Raw genomic sequence first — 18,201 nt, 5'->3', positions numbered from 1 at the left:
CCTTGCGTAACTATCCATCGATCGTAAACGTCGGTTTATAATGAATAAAAATTTCAATGTTTTTTTGCTCCCTTTTGCGCTTTTAATTTGTTCAAAGAGCTGTAAATTAGCGTCAAATTCATTAAAAAAAAATTTTTTCTATGTTAAATATAAAGATTGAAATTTGCAACGAATCTCAAAAAATGACGTTGATTATTAAAATGCTTTATCTAAAAAATCGTTTCTGCTAATTATTAAAATATTTTATTTAAAACTAATTTTGCCTCCATTTCGATTAGTTCATAGAATATCTTTAAATCTTTCATTAGAATTAAAGGAGGATTAAATATTCATAGAAGTCTTTTTTAAGAAGATATTTTGCTATTCCAAGATAGATATTCTGAGATAGCTATTCTGAGAATATTTTCATGTTTTTATCAAAAGGACATTATCTTAAATATTCTAATATCATTCTTCAAGATTATTCTTTCACATATACGAATAAAATGAAATATTCTATGTATGATTAAATTTATAATCATTACCTTTCGAATATTCGACTATGTACGAGACTCTTGAGTAACTTGAAAAGTCAATTCTGAAACATATTTCATAGAGCATAATATTATTCAATTATGAATATTTGGAGTTAAATTACAGAGAAGATTCATATTCCTATAGCAATATTTGTATATTCATTTAAAAACACTTGCGAGAGGAGAGTGCTTATCGAATATATAGGAGTCTAGAATCTTCTTCGTATGCTGGCTGTCTATTTATAATATAATCTATATAATTTCATTTCAATTTTCAATTACATTTCAAAAATAAAGATATTCTCAAACACGAATTTCTTTTCTTCTGTGTAGGTTTGTTTGAGAGAGAAAAAATACGTATTAATGTTTTTTATAGAATGTGCCATTGGTGCATACAAAAGGATCAACAGTTTTCCGCAGAACGATGCTGACGGAGTGTCTATGCGGGTAAATGTGGTTCTTAACAGTGAAGAGTAACAAAGCGCGGTGGGGAGAACGGCAATCGCGCCGGTCTTCGATGGAGAAATCCAATAGGGGATAATGCAGTTTAGTTTCTGGAGGCCGATGAAAGCCGATGGCGAAGCGCTTTGCGCGATAAAGGCGTCGTTAAATAAGAAAATTCAACCTAATGGAACCCAAGGGATCTGACGTTTCTCTTTTAATTGCCTTTACGCGCTTCGTAAATTAGCCCTCTTATAGGAAAATGAGGTCCTTCTTTCCTAAGATCATAAAAACTGTAATTACGCTTAGCTTATATAAGCTGCCTTGATGCTTCGTTGTGAAAAAAAAGGGGCGTATTTCTTTTACGGGAAAATATTCCGATCCTTGTTGAAATTGCTTTATCCATATGCGTGGTAGACAGATAAAATTTTATTTTATCCGCTTGAACAAGAAAAGCCGCCGTCTGCGATCGTAAACTCCCACGAGACGCTTATCGGGAAGTTCAATCGAAACTAATGTAATTTCAACTACGAGTCCAATAGAAAATGAGAGTTTCGCGACGACCGCCTTAATTCCCTCATTTCCGCCTTTTCTCCCGATAAAAAAAAATAAGAAAAATGGACGCGCGCTTCTGCGAAAGGAAAGTAATTATTGCCGCTCGTTAATCTCATCTCGCAGCTAGTGCGAATAATAATCGCGAGCAAACAAAAACAGAAGGCTCGAGATATCTCGACGGAAAAAAGTTACAACTTGCGTTGTTCCGGAGTTGTTTTAGTCTACTTTTGCAAGTCAGAGTGAAATGGTTACGTCTCGCGGCCGAAGAAAGCGAGCAAATAAAAAATTGCAACTTATTTAGAACTTATAAATCTGCACACTCATTTCCCAAGAGTTTTCAGAGGGATGGCATCTTGGATGCGGATAATTGGAGCAGAGGAGATACGCTGAGAAAGCTCATGACGAGGACAGAGATTTGATAAAAAAAAAACGTTACTTTTATATACGCAAGATTTATATACATGATATATACGCAAGTAAATTATAGCGGGATAAGTCTATGGCGCGTAGAAATAATCATCATTAGTTCTACGTAAACGTCACCAGCGCGATTAGAAACATATAAAGTAAATTATATTTGTTAATATCACAAAGTATTGCCGTTTCATTGCTTCTTCAGCCGACACGTAAGCACTTATTGTTCTCCCTGCACGCTCGAATAGCAATACATGGAAGACCGCAACATGTTTATATAAAGCGGCTAGAGCATGAAAATATATTATTTGTATTTATTTTCATTTAGAATATACGCGTGTGCATTCGTGTATGTGTTTGTATACATGTGTATCTGTTCAGAAAAATAGAGTATCCTTTTTCTCTGTTTAAACATGAAGAAATGTCAATTATTTATTCTGCCTCGAGTGTCCTTTATAAACGACACTTAAACTATTGTCAGTCTATAACGTTAGATAATTCACCATCAGATATTATCGCAGATATGCACTCTACTCACGTCTATTAATCTCAAGTTATATTTCTGCAGAGAATAAATAAAGCAACTCAGAACGATCAATTTCCAGTGCTCCATGGAGAGATATGGCAACAGTCATTACATTTACGGCAAGTAATTTTTCTTTACAAATCCTCAGTCACACGTATTGTATCATATGTGCTTTAATTCGCGCCAAAAATTAATAAAAAAGCAATATTTGATGTTCCTAGAGCCGGAATGTGGTGAACGAGGCACTTGTCTTATGTAAAAAATTTGAAAAGACGTAAAATAGCAATGTAAACTTCTATATATCTTTTAATTCATTCATACTTTGAGAAAAATGGTTTGATTGTATTGACAAGAGATATATAATTAAGTGATCAAACAGAATTTCTGATTATAATCTCGATTTTTACTGTATAAAAATGCAACGATGCAACCATTATTGTTACAAACAGAAAAAGTAACAATCGTTACCAGAAAAAAGTAATAGCAGAATAATGGTCTTACAAGTAATCTTCTTTCCAATTCTATCAAAAATATAACTTATCATTATGCAATAAATATTTGAATGTGTGTGAAAAATTAGAAAATATTGTAATATAAGTAAATTTAAAGAAAATATTTTATTTTGAAATGGCGCGAATGTACACACTGGCCAATTTAACATAATTTTATAATTTTCTTTTATCTATATTTCAATAATCTTGTGCCTGTTATTATTTCTCTCCATGGTTCAACTACCTTACTTCTAAGTATCTTTTAATCACAGATTATTTCGTGGGTATTGAATTTATTGGAAAGTTACCCGATATTTTCTTGTATATTCAAAATGTAACGGCTTATTATTATAAAAGTAGTCTAAATAAGATCACTAACCAAAAATATGCGGTATGTTAATTGTAACGACTACTAATATTAAATATTAATAATCGCACTGCACCAGGTATATATCACATCTTAGCTTAAACCGAACGCAAAGCATCGTCATCGATGTGTCACTTAGAACATATAATTCGCAAATGTAACTTTAATATATAGATTTAAGTAAAATAACAGCGAAATGTGAAATAAAACGTATGTTAATAAAGTTAATATATAATGCGTGTGTTTTAAGTATTCAAGCTAATATCTATAAAAAAATTAAGGTACATATGTCCCAGAAGTTGCGCAATTTTTTTTAGCTATTAAAATAATATTAGTAATTTAAATTGATATAATATTTTAATGCCACAAGTACTCAATTATGGCCGACTTAATTTTAAAGAACATTTACTTAGTTAAGTATTCCTTTAATTAATGGCTATTAATTAAAGTAATTCTTTAATTAACGACCAGAACAACAAAAATAAGATTAAAAGGTTAAAAATCAAGTCAACTTTTAGATTTTAATTCCTGTAGCTTTCACACATAAAATTCATTAAAAAATTTATAACTGAGGAGAAACACACGTTGACTGAGACATTTAATATACGCGACAAAATTTTCATTAAAAAAAGGATTGACTGTGGAAGACGTCTGTCTATCCTTATATTCAACAGCGAAAAATGGCCAAATTTTCATTAAAAAAAGGATTGACTGTGGCAGACGTCTGTCTATCCTTATATTCAAAAAATATGTAGTTATATATGTAGTTTCGATGTTGTTTTCGATTAATCTTTTAGACAGCTGTCACATCGGTTACCTCAATTCTGGAAATCGGTTTTGCGGGTTCTACGTATATAAATCCTTCTTCATCGTTCATAGATTCACCGATTCGGAGCTGCTGTAAATTCGCCACAATCGAATCTACCTGAACCGGTTGATCAGGAGGAGCGGCTTCGTTCCTAAGTTTGCTGAAATGAAGGTAACAAATGCCGCGGTAGCCCTGCCAAGTTATCTCGCTCGGCTTAACACCGCGCATTAGCAGCGCGTTTTTCAGATCGCGAACTCTGACGCCGGACGAAATGTTGGAGAGCTTCAACGAGAAATCAATATGCGTTTTCGTTCTGGCGTGATGATTCTTACGTCGCCGAGTCACGATCTTCATATTGTTTTCCATCTTCGTTTATAAACGTAAGCAAAATTTATATATATAAACAAATATTGTATGGAAGTATAAATATACACAGTAAAAATACAGTATATTATCGTAAAACTCGATATCTGTGTAAAAAGCACTTACTTGTACTTCAGCATTGGGATTACTTTCTTCCTCAACTTTTGGTTTCTTGTACGTTCGTCTTCGTGGGAAACGCGGCCTATCAGATTTATCCTTGCCATCTTCCACAGTATTTTCTGTATTAACCGTATCTCTCTTTACATTGAAACGCCTCTTGCTTTTCGGGTATTTAACACGATTCTTGATATACTGGTGGGTCTCCACGTCGGAATCGACTTCTTTCAGAACTATGATTTTGCCGTCCCTACAAAAAAATAACCGTGTATTTACGCGAAATAGCCTGCTCAATGTGATTCAGGCAACTTAATGCATACTTCTCATCCATCTCTTTGAGCTGCTGTAATACCTGCATGGTTTTAAGTCTTCTTTCGCTAAGCATGTGCCACAGAATGCCAGACGGTTTTTTCAGTCTCGGCTTTACATATATAGTTTGTGTCGGTGTGACAATTATATCTACTGGCACGTCGTACTCTTTGAACAATTGTGGTGGTAGATGATCGACGATTTGACAATCATGTACTGTTGTGACAACAATCGTGTTTTCCGTTATCATTCCCATTCTCATCATCATCGCAAACTCAAGATCCGCGAAACCTTCTCCCTTGCCGAGTCTGTATCCATCCTGACTGACACATACAGATCCCAGCACAACAAGATCTACCTAAATAATTAATACACAAAATAAACTTTAGACTGGCCAATATCTTTCGCTGTTAGAGATAAATATACGCATAAAAAATAGTTGTTAAAAAAACGAGATAATATGATATTGTATCTTATCCATTATTTTATTCATTATTTATTAGAAATGCAAATCAAGATTTTTTTTGCTAAAACACCGAATCAAATCAAGCAGAATTTCATTATTCAAATCCGAATTGAATCAAATTGTTGAAATATTACTTTTATTGTATTATAATTTATATTGTAAAAAATAAAATAATTATTAAGTTAAATTTTAAAATATAAATGATAAAAAATTTTTATATGTAAAAAAATATTATAATATGGTAGTATAAAGTCATTTTAAACATAGTTTTATAAAATTATATATCAATATATATAGATGACTAATAATTAATACTTATTTTAAATATTAAAAGAACACTGTTGTCAGTGCTTTTAATAATCAAAATAAATAACAGTTACTGGCCAATTTAATACTGCCCAGTATTATATTTTTATAAGGAATCTCTTTATCTTATATCCATTAAAACTAATAAATAGTTTATTAATTAATTACTAGATTATTGTTCATAATATATATTGAAAAAATTATCGTTCTTAAATGATATATTCACCTTGATATGGGAATTTAGCCCAAGTGGTTTACCCACTTGTTCCAAACCACGCATAGAAGCCAGTGTTTTTAATTGTTCCTTCGTTGCACCAGCGACTGGTGTGACGTGTAAGAACAAGCCAGTTCTCAACCTGGGAATGGGCACGATGATCTCCTTATTTGCCTCCAGAGCTAAAAACCTCACCGGTTCCTGCGGCTTGTCTGGATTTATCTTTATAATCCTTGTTTTCTTGAATTCATCCAGCTCAATCAGCCGTTGCGCCGCCTCCGCGGCGCCTTTGAAGTTTGGGATACGCTTGTATATGTTGACAGGGAAGTTTACTAGCTCGTTCTTCGTCATGTAGTCCCATACCTTGCGACGGAAACTCGACTTCGTTAGCTCTTCAGCTGCAAGAAACGTATTAACATGAGGGAATCAGCTAAAAGCTAAACAAGAACAATATAGCATATGTTCGATTATATCTTCTGTAAAACAATTTCAAGATGGTGAGGCACATATAAACGCGTGGGAGATACATCTACGTCTCTTATATGCAAACATCCGAGTAATAAAACTATTTCTTTTTGATATTTAGAGGTAGAAACGTCGAAGGAATTTAAAGTAACGCCTGTTGCATCGATCACAATAAAGAGTCACTCACGTAAATTCTCCGTCATCTTGACCGGCGGTTCACCAGTGGAATTTCACGGGGCTGAGGTCCAGGACCCGGAAGAGAGAAAGAGAGATCCCAGGAAGCGTCTCTCCCGCAAAAATAGACACAACTTATTCCGTCCACGCGCGCGTCCTTCCCCTCCTCACCGTAGCTATTTCTACGCGGCGGCTCCACGCCCGCAAACTCCGCGGCATCGTAATCCTCTAGGGATCCGATCGCTCCTCGCGAGATATCGTTCGCGAAGCAAGAAGACGCAATGAATGTCGGAATTTCGTCGCGTGTTATTCCGCGGCTGCTTACGAGAACGACATCGATGGTCAATAGCGGTCAATAGTGACCGACGAACGACTGTCCTGTGGCAAAAGGCGATAGAACGAATCAGCTGATCCTCAAATTGGAGCTCTCACGTTCGAAGTCACAAACAGGAAAAAAAAAGACTCTAACTCCCTAAAATCCCTAGAGTTCCTTCGCTGTTTAACTCCGTTTCTGAGGATCAGCTGATTGTCTTGACCCGTTTCTACCAACGTAGATTAACTTTAATCTCGGTTTAATTTACTTAATTGTTATCTCATTCTAGTTCCAAAAATTAGAAAGAGGTAAAGAGTTAGTTAATCCAAAATTAAAATTAATCTACGTTGGTAGAAATAGGCCTTAGGGCCACTTGCACCAAACTTTGATTAACTTAATCGTTGATTGACCAATCACATTTGTTAATTTTGCTTAACGACAAATACGATTGGTCAATTCCAATGGACTAATCAACGATTAAGGAAATTAGAGTTCGGTGCAAGTGGCCCTTATTGTCTCCTGCTGCAATTTTTTATCGATAATTATTTTTATGACATCCTCATGTCGTCCTCACAATTGATGTCCTCTCACGATCTTTAATTTGAAGACCTATTTTTTATAAGCAATATCTACATGTCCTATTTTTGTATTAAAAATTAGATGGTTGCGTATAATTGGACATTGCCGAAAAAAGGAGAAAGGATAAAAAAGATTTTTTTTTAATTCCGTAGAGAATTAAAAAACATGAAAATAATAAAGCTTTGATTTACCTCCTCGCATCTGTAAATATACGCGAGTTCTTTAATTCATCAATTGATGGATCAATTGATTTTCGTGTAAAAAAGTTTTATTTGTAAGGGCAAATTGATCAATCGATGAACTTAAAATTCGCCTATTTATTAAACGAGGTGACTGTATATATTTGAATATTGTTAAAGAAAAGATACAGAGTAAAGTAGAGTGTAATTAAGTCGCTTATAGCGCTATCCACATGATTGTGAAACAGGAAGGAACATAATCAAAATTGTTGAATTTTTTTACGTGGACCTTTAAATATTGTCCAAATATTACAATATATCTAGAATCTATATTATAGATACTATAATTAAACCTTTTTAAATATAAAATAATTATTTCTTTCATAAATTATAATTATATAATTGAATCAACCTGCTTTTTTTGTCAATTCCTAAATTTTTATTACTCAAGCACACAATTGATAACATATGATTAAATGAAACTTCACCAATTCTTTTTTTATTTTCTGGACTTGATTAGTTTAACTTGAGAAATCTTAATACCTGTATTCATATTATAGTCAAGGCCTTATAACTTAAGTATAATTAAGCTACGGCATAAGTTTGGAGTCAAAAAGAAGGCATTTTTCATAAATTTTTTAGAGCCAATTCTAAGGATTCCTTAAATATAAGGTTTGACTATGAATACGGAGATAAATCTAGACGAATAATTGAACTTTCCCGCGGGCCACAAAAATTTTTTCAAAGGCAGAACGTTTTTCATTTAGGTAAACAAATATGTGAGTTTAATGCAGGGAGTTTGAACGCGACTACACCCCTGCGTTCACGAGCGCGAGCAAGAAACGAGCAGAAGCAGACGGCGCTCGGAATCGTCGTGAAAGATGGCTTTGCTTGCGAGAAACATCTGCAAGACGCTCTCCCAGGTAAATCATCGATACGTTTTTCCCGGAGAAACCGCCGCGTGCACCTGCGTGAATTGCGAGTCGCTCCGATTGCGTTCTGTCGCGACAATTATGACGAATAACGCAACCGCTCCGTCGGCACGACGGGGAAGACGATCGCAAGGACATCGCACGTTCAGGTGTCGTGCATCTTTATATTGCAATATATATTTTTATCCGAATTCGCGTCACATTCCGCGTGTAGGAAACGCGAGCTTGCTCTTCGATGCACCGCAAATGCAGTCCCTGGATCTACCCGGACGCTTGAATTGGTGAACTTCGATTAGGACGAACACCCGCGCTCGCGAGCTCGCTTATTGTGTTATTTAATCAGGGTAATCTCTGATTAAATAACGTGATAATTTGCTTGTTATTTTGTGCAATAAGTCGTCTTGCAATATTCGTCAAAAAAGAAGCGATAAATCGGTTACGCAAGAAGGAACCGATCGCTGATAAGAGGTGTAGCGAATAGAACAGAACTGATGCCAGTGCTGATTAACTTCTGTTGATTGAAAGGATTAATCCTGAAGAACCCAATTTTTGGAATATTTTTTAGAAAAGGAAGAATCTATCTGAAACGAAAGTATAATAAGTGCTACTTTCAAAATTCTTTATGTAATTAATTATGTTCATGTATTTGTAACATATGTGTAATTTCTGACACATTGATATACAAAAATAAAAGTAGCATTAGTTCTTTATTTAGTATACTGAATTCATATGAGAATTCTCTTCTGCAAACAAAAAAATGACAATTTTTAAGTTATATAAATAAGTGTATCATACTTATAATAGATTATGAATTTTGTAATATTTAATAAATTGTAATTTTTGCTTTGTGTTCACAGGCTGCTCAGAAGAGCACAGTTAGGACTTTGCACATAGGGACGATACGACAACAAGAATCAGTAAGCATTACTATTTTTCAATTGATAATTGGATGTCTAATTGCATTTGTAATTGCTATTTTTTTCAGACAGTTGAACAAGAAGGAAAGTTGAAATGCACCTTAATACCTGGAGATGGTGTTGGACCGGAACTCGTAGTTGCTGTTCAAAATGTTTTCAAAGCTGCAGATGTCCCGGTTGAATTTGAACCTTACTTCTTGTCTGAAGTAAATCCAACTCTGAGCGCTCCTCTGGATCAAGTCTCCAACAGTATTGCTAGAAATCGAGTCTGTTTAAAGGTCTGGATATATAACATTGCTTATAAATTTCAATACATCTTATGTTTTTGTTAATAATTTCATTTTTCATACATAAAATATATAATAGAACTGTGATACACCTTTTATTTTCGAGCACGCGAAAAATAGCAAGAGTGTTTAATCACAAATTACCAAAAAATAATTATAAATGAAAATTATATCAAATTTCTTAAATAAATAAATTATGTATATAGGTTGAATAAAATTGATACCATTCTTATTAGTAAATTATAATTCTATATTTTATTTATGAAGAATAATTAACAACAATATGTGGTATGATAACATTTTTAAGTGTATTTTCTAAATTAATGATTTAAGATACTTATATTTTGTACAGAGATACATTATTGGATATTTAAAGTAAAAAATATCATTTTTTAAGTGTGAAAGTTTTTCTTTATTAGTTAAAGCAAACTACAAATTTCTTGATAAATGTATGGTAAAAAAAAATTTTGTAACGCAATTTGTAACTGCATGTTGTTTTGTTTAACAGGGAATTCTAGCAACTCCAGATCACTCCATGACTGGAGAGTTGCAGACATTGAACATGAAATTACGTAAAAGCTTGGACCTATATTCGAATGTAGTGCACGTGAAATCTTTGCCTGGCGTCAGGTCGCGTCATCAAAACGTGGACTGTGTCATCATCAGAGAACAAACGGAAGGAGAATATTCTGCGTTAGAGCATGAATCTGTTAAGGGGGTGGTCGAATGCTTAAAGATTGTAACTGCCGCCAAGAGCCAAAGAATCGCAAAGTTCGCCTTCGACTACGCCGTAAAAAATAATCGCAAGAAAGTCACGTGTGTTCACAAAGCTAACATAATGAAGCTCGGCGACGGACTTTTCCTCAGATCGTGCCAAGAGATTGCCAAAATGTACCCCAGGTACTCGAATAATTTTCTTGTCATGTATTAATTGTCTCTCTCTCTCTCTCTCTCTCTCTCAATTGTCCCCAAGGGAGTATATACATCTAAACTAATAAAAAACGTAACAATTTCTTTATCTCTTTTTATTTTTTTACAAAAAATTGCATTATCTAGGTGTATATGCTCTCCTAGAAATTGTTATTATTAAATTATGTGTTGTGTAGCACATTTTAGTTGCATATTTTATATTCTTATTTCTTAATAAAATAGGATTACGTTCGAGACGATGATCGTTGACAATTGCACCATGCAGATGGTCTCCAATCCACATCAGTTTGATGTCATGGTAATGCCAAATTTATACGGAAATATTGTGGATAATCTTGCATCCGGTTTAGTCGGTGGTGCCGGAGTCGTCGCAGGTGCTAGTTACAGTGCTGAATGTGTCGTCTTTGAACCGGTAATATTTGATTTTAATTAAAATCAGACAAATACATGACCAATATGTGTTACAAAGAAGAGAAGCTAAGTATTTTCTGCGCGAATTTACATGTATACACATTTTATGTGTCTACATTTATATACATTTTCATGATATCACTATTGGATAGTTTCAGTTTAATTGCGTTTCAAAATCGACAAAATTGTTGGCGCGCGCTTTGTACAGAAATGGAAAATGTACATATAAATTCACGCAGAAAATTTTATTTGGCACTTTACTTCGACTAAAAAAGCTTATTTTGACATTTGTAATGTCTGATTTTATTTGCACATAGTTACATGTATGTGCAGTTAATATTAAAATATTGTTAATATTTAAAAAATCTATGAAAAAGAGGAATAAACTTCTAAGTTTGATTTACTAAACTGTGTATTTTCTTAAACAGGGCGCGAGGCATACGTATTCCGAAGCAGTTGGCAAGAACGTCGCGAATCCGACGGCGATGTTATTGTGCGCGGTGAAGCTCTTGAATCATTCGAATCTCAAACGTTACGGCGAGCAGATCAGGGAGGCGTTGAACCGCGTGCTGAACGACGGAAAAGTGCTAACGAAGGATCTAGGCGGACAAAGCTCGACGACAGAGTTCACTGCCGCTGTAATACATAGTTTGCGTTAACGATAAAACCTTGTGTAACATAGGAAAATGTAGACATCAGAAACTTTTTTTTTGTCTGGAACTGATTGTGCGAATTGTAGTGTGCCACACCCGTTATAGGGTATATAAAAGTAACTCGTATACGTCATAAAATTTGTAAAACTATATCATCCTGTAATGATGCAGATTTTCATTTGCAACATACAGTAACCTATGTTCTGTATGTTCTACGAATAAAAAGAGATCCGAAGTTTTTTGCAATCGCTGCATTATAATCGCAGAAATCTAACTGCGGTGCGCGGAGTGTGTATTTCTAGTTGTATAATAGAACCAAAAATAGGCAAAATTGTACCATATTTATAAATAATAAATGACGCTATCTTGTTTGTCCTATTATCACTAACTCTTTATTTCACCCCATAAGATATATAATAATATAGATTTTATATAAATATTATTATAAGCAAATTATTTTACAAATCAAAACAAAAATAAATGTGAAATAATTTGCTTATAATATAAACATAAATAAATTATGTATAATTTATTTATTAATAATGAATTGTATTAAATATTATAATAAAACTGTGAAATATTCTTATATTTGTAATATATTTTATTCTAATATTCTAATTCTCTATTTAGTTTTAGAATATAGTAATACTACTTTTCTTTTTATTTTTTGTTGGGAAGAATAAAAGAAAAGATAAATGAAACAAGTTCAGCTGAAAAGAATAGACTTAAAATAATCATTCGGTATCGGTACTTACTGATCGGTTATCGGTACTCCGGTGATTACACGTTACACGTGTCCATTGACGGCTCGGTATAGGCCATCACACAAAGGCAATAGGAATAGGAAATAAAGAAAGAGAAAATCCTTTCTCTCTTTCATTATTTCTGTTCCTATTACCTACTGCCTGGCATTGTGTTTAGCAGTGTTTAGGCCTTTACTGTTGCATCAGCTATTGTTTGGAGTACATGTATACGTCGTACAAACGAGAAATAATACAGGAAAATAAAATAATATCGATGGATCCAGACAGTTACGCGGTAGAATTAATACATCAAGATATCGTCAAATATCAGCTTCAAGTAAACGCTCTAATACAGGTAAATATGTATCGTCATGATATGCACAGCGTATAACCTTATTTCAACATTGATCCCCATAACAGAATATTGATTGCATTGTGGCGAGAAATATGTCGCGAATTACATTATAATAAATCTCATCGACGATCAGCGTTTAATAAATTTTCTATTTATCGTAAAGGACATACAGCAATGTAATGGATCACTGGAGGATCTGGACGAGCTCAACGCGGAGGGCAGAGCTAAAATAGCAGTTTTGAAATTATCCATAGAGCAACTGGCGTCTGTTGCTGAAACGGAGGTGAATGAAAAGAAGAAGGCTGAACTGCTGTCTGCCGTGGACAGCTACAAGGAGCAGCTGAACACTTCCCTGGCAGCTTTTCGCAAGGCTAATGTCATTAGCGCATGTGTCATCGACAAACTGGCTAGGGAGAGTCTCTTGTCCATACCAGAAGAACGGCAAAACGCTCTCCGTAGACGGCACGACAAGCAGAGTCTGACGAATGCATCCAGCCAAGTGACAGACAAGTTGCTTAGCATCTCCAGGGTTCTAGCTGAAACAGCTCAAAGAAGCGCTGATACATTGGACACTCTACGTATGTATTCTATACATTGTTGCTCGATAATGAGTACTCGCTGTTCTACATATAAAAAGATATAATCTATTAATTACTTGAATTAAATAAATATTTATGTGTGAGGAACTTGTTTTATGCATTTCATAAAAACTTATGATAAAACTGTTTACACATCTATCATAAATTCATCATGAGTTAATTTTATTAAAATTTATTCTGAATCTTAGTAATTTTTTAAATATTTTGTATCATATTTTGATTTCCTCTTTCATCAATCTGGGTTTTTGCCCACTTTCAAGTTTTTTTGTTTTAAGTTTTAAAAAATCTGAAAAAATTCAAGGTTACTTTCCAACTCTATTACATTATTAAATAAGTTTTTAATTGAATTTTAATTAAATATACGGTTGTTGTTTCAGTGACATCTTCGGACAAGGTTGACAACACCAAAGACGAATTGGAGCATCAGCAACAAGCTATAGTACAATCAGGGAAATTGTTAGGCAAATATGATAGACGAGAATTAACTGATAAAATATTAATCGCATCGGCATTTGTCTTTTTTCTTGCCTGTGTATTTTACATTTTACAACAACGATTATTCTGAGCATGTATAAAATGTAAAATATCCTACTATTGATTTAATACAAATATAAATTCTTGTAATATAAGGTGATAGTAGTGGAAGAGGAAATATTACGATATGCGTACTCTCTTCAAGAGTAAAAAAAGGATAGTGGATGTGGACTTTTATAAATATTTTAATAACTTTATATATAAGTTGTTTATTAATCTTTCTCTCTTTTAAAGTCATTTTCATTCCATCACCAGATATTGTTAAATGAAAATAACTGGTTGTATATAATAGCATCCTGAAAAAAATAGAATTTTTATGAAATATTTGGATACACACATTTTTATATTTTTATATCACTGTATTAAAATAAGTCCTATTATATTATGCTGAATTTTAACATTAGAAGGTGTAATAGCAAGACCATAAAATACATTTTTAACAAATTTTTTATCGATATTAATATTAATAATGTAAAATTTGTAATTTTACTGTGGAAAAGTTTAAATACATCTGATAAAAGATGTCGTTATTAAAGATGAATGTCACATCTCAAAATATTACAAAAAAAGAATTCATAGATTATTACATTTTATTATTACATTTGAGTTTGTATAATGAGTTTAAATATAATTTTCTTATTAGTTTAAAAATTATTTAATTCTTTGTTTTGTTCTTGAATTTTATATAAAATCGTATTTTGTGTGGGCAAAACTTTAAATAAGACCCTTCTAGTGTCAAATATGAATAACGTTATTCTTTTAGTGTGATATAGTCTCATACATTTTTACAACCGCTTATGAATTCTTCTCTGGAAACTATACCGTCTTTATTCGCGTCCATTTTCTCAAAAAACCTGTCCACCTGCTTGTTAACCACGGACTGAATGGTTTGTACATTCTGCACCATCTCGTAAATTGCGGATACTATGATCAGCATTTCCTCTTTCGTAATACAACCGTCGCCGTTTAGATCATAAAACCTAATAAGCAAAAAGTTCAAAGAGAACAATTTGCGTATTGCACTCATCTTAGCTATATTCGTGAGCATCAGTTCAGTGGAAAATTAATCGACTTTAAATCAAATAAAAAATCTATTCTTAAAATTTATTAATTTTCCTTATAAAAAATAGAATATAGAAATATAGAACGTCATATATTTTTCAATCTCCATTGAATAATTCCATAATTAAATATATATTTTCATATATTTTCTTGGTAAAAGAATTCTTTGTGGTTTAAAAGATGCTTGTTATCTCATCAGCACTATTAAAATTACCAATTTAATATTATGATATAATTTTTGATTCAGTTTAGAATTATGTTTCAAGACTGAAAGTATGAAAAAGTGCAGTTTGAAAAAATTAAAAATATACGTAAATTCACACAAAAAATATTAAACGCTAAAATACAGTTTTGAACGTTTAGAGTCTTTAGTTTTCTTATTTAATTATATCACAATTGTATAGGTAATTGTATCTGATTCCACTTCTTATAATCCATAATTAAATACTTCGTAAATACTGTCTACAATTTCTTCTGAATTCGTCAAAGAAATTATTGTTAATAGAGACGTTAAGAACGAGATGAACTCTCACTCGAATATCCAGGAGAGCTTCTGGTCTACGTTGCCGTTAATGATCAATGTCATGGCTCTGAGAAGATCGCTGAAACTAACGATGCCATCGCCGTCTCTATCGAAGCTGTTGAACACAATTTGCGCATATCTAGCCGGATCGCCAAGTGGAAACAGTTTGATGTACGCGGGCTTCAAATCATTGGATGTTGCGCATCCCCTGGGGCATAACTGCTTGAAGGCACGATATAATTTACGAATTTGATCTTTGGAGAACCCGGTGCGCCAAGTTAAGGTGGAGAGTTGCTCAGGGAAGATGTACAATGAATGTTTGTCATCCTCTTGGATGCTCTCTACGAAATGACGCCTGGTTAAATTATGTTATAGTGACATCCGGAAATTTATTGAGATGTTTTAATGCACCGATTTTATTTGTATAAAACAATCTGAGAAATCTCAAGTTTTCAATTCTATCAAAATTCTTCACAATATATCTTTTAATGAATATAAATCATAATTTTGATAACATAAATGTTACATTTTAGAAGTGTAATGATTTTCTCTATTATTTAATTAAATTGAATATTTAGCAGTTTTCTATATATTCTCTTTTGCTTGTGTTATAACAAATTAATTGTTATATAGTCGTTTAATTAAATATTTAATTGCTATCATGAAATAATAATTAAAAAATAATTGTCTCATTAATTGTATTACTAAAAGTTACTGTATAGTACTGTTTACAAATTACTCAATTGCACATATCATGTTTTATTATCTAATTTAATTAACTAATTAATTTAGCTAATTGGCAATTTATTTTCATTATAAAAGTCTAAGGTAAAATTGCACTACTCAAATAGGATATCATTACCAGTAATTTTTTGGATACTCTTTCTCATTTTTCTCAGGCTACGTTGCATCTTTACAGAGAGGCTGGGTCGGCGAAGAGACTCACAATTATCTCTGTCAACGACGGTGCCGTGATTTGACATTCGAAGGGACCTTGGCAGACACGTGAGAACAGATGAGAGCTTGACAGTGATCAACGAATGTCGAGCGAAACTGACGCACGTGGTGCAGTCGACTGCACGGAGCAGTTTTGATGAAGTCTGCAGTAGCCAAAATATTTAGACGATTTACCGCGGCATGTCTGCAAATCCCAACAAGAAGTGACGTACGAGCACATATTCTTGGACGTTTTTAGGCGTATCGGACGTTTTATCCCCCGACTTGTTTCCAGCAAACATTTATTTTTTTTCCTGAATCATAGCATGCAATCAATGTGAATTAGTTCATCTCGTACAATGTAATTGCGTATGTTTATTAATGATTCAATTTCTAAGCGAAACTCCTACGCTTATTTTATATTTAAATCCTTGAATTTGCCAGATTATGATATCACTCACGTGTTACTACCAATTGACAAGAACAAGATCAATCTGATCAGAATTACAATGTCGGATCTGGCGGATTCGAGATGGATTCTTGGAAGAGAAGAAAAGGAATAAGAGCTAAAAGGCGTAAACGCTTCTTCGAGAAAGCATTTCTGGTATTTCTTGCCAAAAATTCATGGAAAAGATATAAAAGCTTTCGCTCAAAGTGATTCATACTCTTAAAAGCGTTGAAAACTTCCTCCACCTACAAACTAGTTTGAATCATATTAGATAAAGGCGAGTTTTTTTTTTAATAGCTCTACTATTGCACATACTTCCCATGTTTATCACATGGCATAGTATGGCGCTGAGTTTTTGTGTAAAAATATTCTTAAATGTTATATACATGACAACTCATTAAAAATAACTCAATACAGGCTATAATTTCTAAAACTAAATATGAAATTTTTGTTTTTATATCGACTGTATTGAAGATAATATCATATGATGTAATTAGGTTTTTTATAGGTAGAGCAGATTTGAAGATCTAGTGGTAAATTTCATAGTAATAAATTAAAAAGAATAAACGAGAATAAATAAATGGATACAAAAAACTGTATTAGATAAGATGGAAATAATGAAAGAAAAACTATGCTTTTAACATACATTTGTCAGATTAGTTAGTTAAATAATTATAAGGGATGAATAGATACGTATGTTTAATAGTTTTAAGGTAAACTTATATATAAATCAAGTTCCTTCTTGATATCTAAGCTAAAATGAATAAATTATTCTGAATACAATTGTATAAGTATAAATAATTTTACAACTATATTACTTTTATATCTGTAAATTAAAGGAATATTGGAAAACGAAAGTAGTAAAAAATCGATCATCTATCGCGAACATCTGTGTGTAAAATAGACTTTCTCTGCCAAACGCTATTAATAGTTGAGTGAATTGGAAACTGACTATTACGGTAATAGGAAATCGATAGAGCACAAATCGAGTTATTACTCAATGTTTTCAATAATACGAGGACACACCCTTTGATGGAATTCGTAATCTGTCAAGGGCAGTCATGTGCAGTTAAATAAAGTGATATGTGTCGGTTTTGTCTTTCGCAATTTACTCACATTCGATAAGTGAGTTCCTAATGATATATCTTAAAGGAATCCAAGTTATTTGTTTACGTATGACCCAGTTCTTTTTTGTGCGATGTACAATCCGGTATTATGTGATCGGTATTAAAGATTGCTGGTATCTCGTCATCGGTTTCTTGCAGAGTT

General features: G+C 33.0%; 5 protein-coding genes and 1 long non-coding RNA gene across 6 annotated transcripts in view; 3 read left to right on the top strand and 3 right to left on the bottom strand.

Moving 5' to 3' along the window:
• Positions 1 to 1,793, bottom strand: part of LOC105833937 (protein Star) — a 49,622-nt gene extending 47,829 nt beyond the window's left edge. The window contains exon 1 of the mRNA XM_036285252.1: positions 525 to 1,793. The gene's annotated coding sequence lies outside the window, so the exon portion shown is untranslated. The remainder of the gene's footprint in view (positions 1 to 524) is intronic.
• A 138-nt stretch (positions 1,794 to 1,931) lies between these two features.
• On the bottom strand, positions 1,932 to 6,988 carry LOC105835446 (methenyltetrahydrofolate synthase domain-containing protein). Its single transcript, XM_012678749.3, has 5 exons — positions 6,545 to 6,988; positions 5,905 to 6,290; positions 4,918 to 5,264; positions 4,607 to 4,847; positions 1,932 to 4,483 (listed from the first exon to the last, which is right to left on the bottom strand). The coding sequence occupies exons 1-5, from the start codon at positions 6,558 to 6,560 to the stop codon at positions 4,103 to 4,105; spliced, it is 1,371 nt and encodes a 456-aa protein (XP_012534203.1). The 5' UTR covers positions 6,561 to 6,988; the 3' UTR covers positions 1,932 to 4,102.
• A 1,395-nt stretch (positions 6,989 to 8,383) lies between these two features.
• On the top strand, positions 8,384 to 12,113 carry LOC105835447 (isocitrate dehydrogenase [NAD] subunit beta, mitochondrial). Its single transcript, XM_012678750.3, has 6 exons — positions 8,384 to 8,525; positions 9,392 to 9,451; positions 9,520 to 9,729; positions 10,247 to 10,638; positions 10,891 to 11,080; positions 11,508 to 12,113. Exons 1-6 carry the CDS (start codon positions 8,484 to 8,486, stop codon positions 11,736 to 11,738), a joined length of 1,125 nt encoding a protein of 374 aa, XP_012534204.1. The 5' UTR covers positions 8,384 to 8,483; the 3' UTR covers positions 11,739 to 12,113.
• A 355-nt stretch (positions 12,114 to 12,468) lies between these two features.
• Positions 12,469 to 14,285, top strand: LOC105835448 (vesicle transport protein SEC20). Its single transcript, XM_012678751.3, has 3 exons — positions 12,469 to 12,830; positions 12,994 to 13,408; positions 13,807 to 14,285. Exons 1-3 carry the CDS (start codon positions 12,699 to 12,701, stop codon positions 13,992 to 13,994), a joined length of 735 nt encoding a protein of 244 aa, XP_012534205.1. The 5' UTR covers positions 12,469 to 12,698; the 3' UTR covers positions 13,995 to 14,285.
• LOC105835449 (Kv channel-interacting protein 2) lies at positions 14,016 to 16,558 on the bottom strand. Its single transcript, XM_028189253.2, has 3 exons — positions 16,411 to 16,558; positions 15,559 to 15,889; positions 14,016 to 14,943 (listed from the first exon to the last, which is right to left on the bottom strand). Exons 1-3 carry the CDS (start codon positions 16,529 to 16,531, stop codon positions 14,739 to 14,741), a joined length of 657 nt encoding a protein of 218 aa, XP_028045054.1. The 5' UTR covers positions 16,532 to 16,558; the 3' UTR covers positions 14,016 to 14,738.
• A 63-nt stretch (positions 16,559 to 16,621) lies between these two features.
• Positions 16,622 to 17,715, top strand: LOC118645147. The gene is made up of 2 exons (XR_004962943.1): positions 16,622 to 16,713; positions 16,929 to 17,715. It is a non-coding gene; the product is annotated as an uncharacterized LOC118645147 (long non-coding RNA).
• The last annotated feature ends 486 nt before the right edge of the window (positions 17,716 to 18,201 follow it).

Source organism: Monomorium pharaonis, chromosome 4, assembly GCF_013373865.1.
Source record: "Monomorium pharaonis isolate MP-MQ-018 chromosome 4, ASM1337386v2, whole genome shotgun sequence".
In the NCBI taxonomy this organism is placed as follows: Eukaryota; Metazoa; Arthropoda; class Insecta; order Hymenoptera; family Formicidae; genus Monomorium; species Monomorium pharaonis.
The sequence above is the reverse complement of the archived record's forward strand: the minus strand, read 5'-3'. Positions and strand labels throughout refer to the sequence as shown.

Excerpts from the sequence above, each read along its gene's own strand:
- LOC105835446 (XM_012678749.3), bottom strand. Across the intron at positions 4,848-4,917 it reads CTCAAAGAGATGGATGAGAA|GGACGGCAAAATCATAGTTC; the intron begins GTATGCATTAAG and ends ATTTTTTTGTAG. Across the intron at positions 4,484-4,606 it reads ATCCCAATGCTGAAGTACAA|ATGGAAAACAATATGAAGAT; the intron begins GTAAGTGCTTTT and ends TTATAAACGAAG.
- LOC105835447 (XM_012678750.3), top strand. The coding sequence starts at position 8,484 with ATGGCTTTGCTTGCGAGAAACATCTGCAAGACGCTCTCCCAG. Across the intron at positions 9,452-9,519 it reads CGATACGACAACAAGAATCA|ACAGTTGAACAAGAAGGAAA; the intron begins GTAAGCATTACT and ends TATTTTTTTCAG. Across the intron at positions 9,730-10,246 it reads GAAATCGAGTCTGTTTAAAG|GGAATTCTAGCAACTCCAGA; the intron begins GTCTGGATATAT and ends TTTGTTTAACAG.
- LOC105835448 (XM_012678751.3), top strand. The coding sequence starts at position 12,699 with ATGTATACGTCGTACAAACGAGAAATAATACAGGAAAATAAAATAATA. Across the intron at positions 12,831-12,993 it reads AAGTAAACGCTCTAATACAG|GACATACAGCAATGTAATGG; the intron begins GTAAATATGTAT and ends TTTATCGTAAAG. Across the intron at positions 13,409-13,806 it reads TGATACATTGGACACTCTAC|TGACATCTTCGGACAAGGTT; the intron begins GTATGTATTCTA and ends TTGTTGTTTCAG.
- LOC105835449 (XM_028189253.2), bottom strand. The coding sequence starts at position 16,531 with ATGTCAAATCACGGCACCGTCGTTGACAGAGATAATTGTGAGTCTCTT. Across the intron at positions 15,890-16,410 it reads GAGTATCCAAAAAATTACTG|AGAGCATCCAAGAGGATGAC; the intron begins GTAATGATATCC and ends GTCATTTCGTAG. Across the intron at positions 14,944-15,558 it reads AAGCTCTCCTGGATATTCGA|GTTTTATGATCTAAACGGCG; the intron begins GTGAGAGTTCAT and ends TTTGCTTATTAG.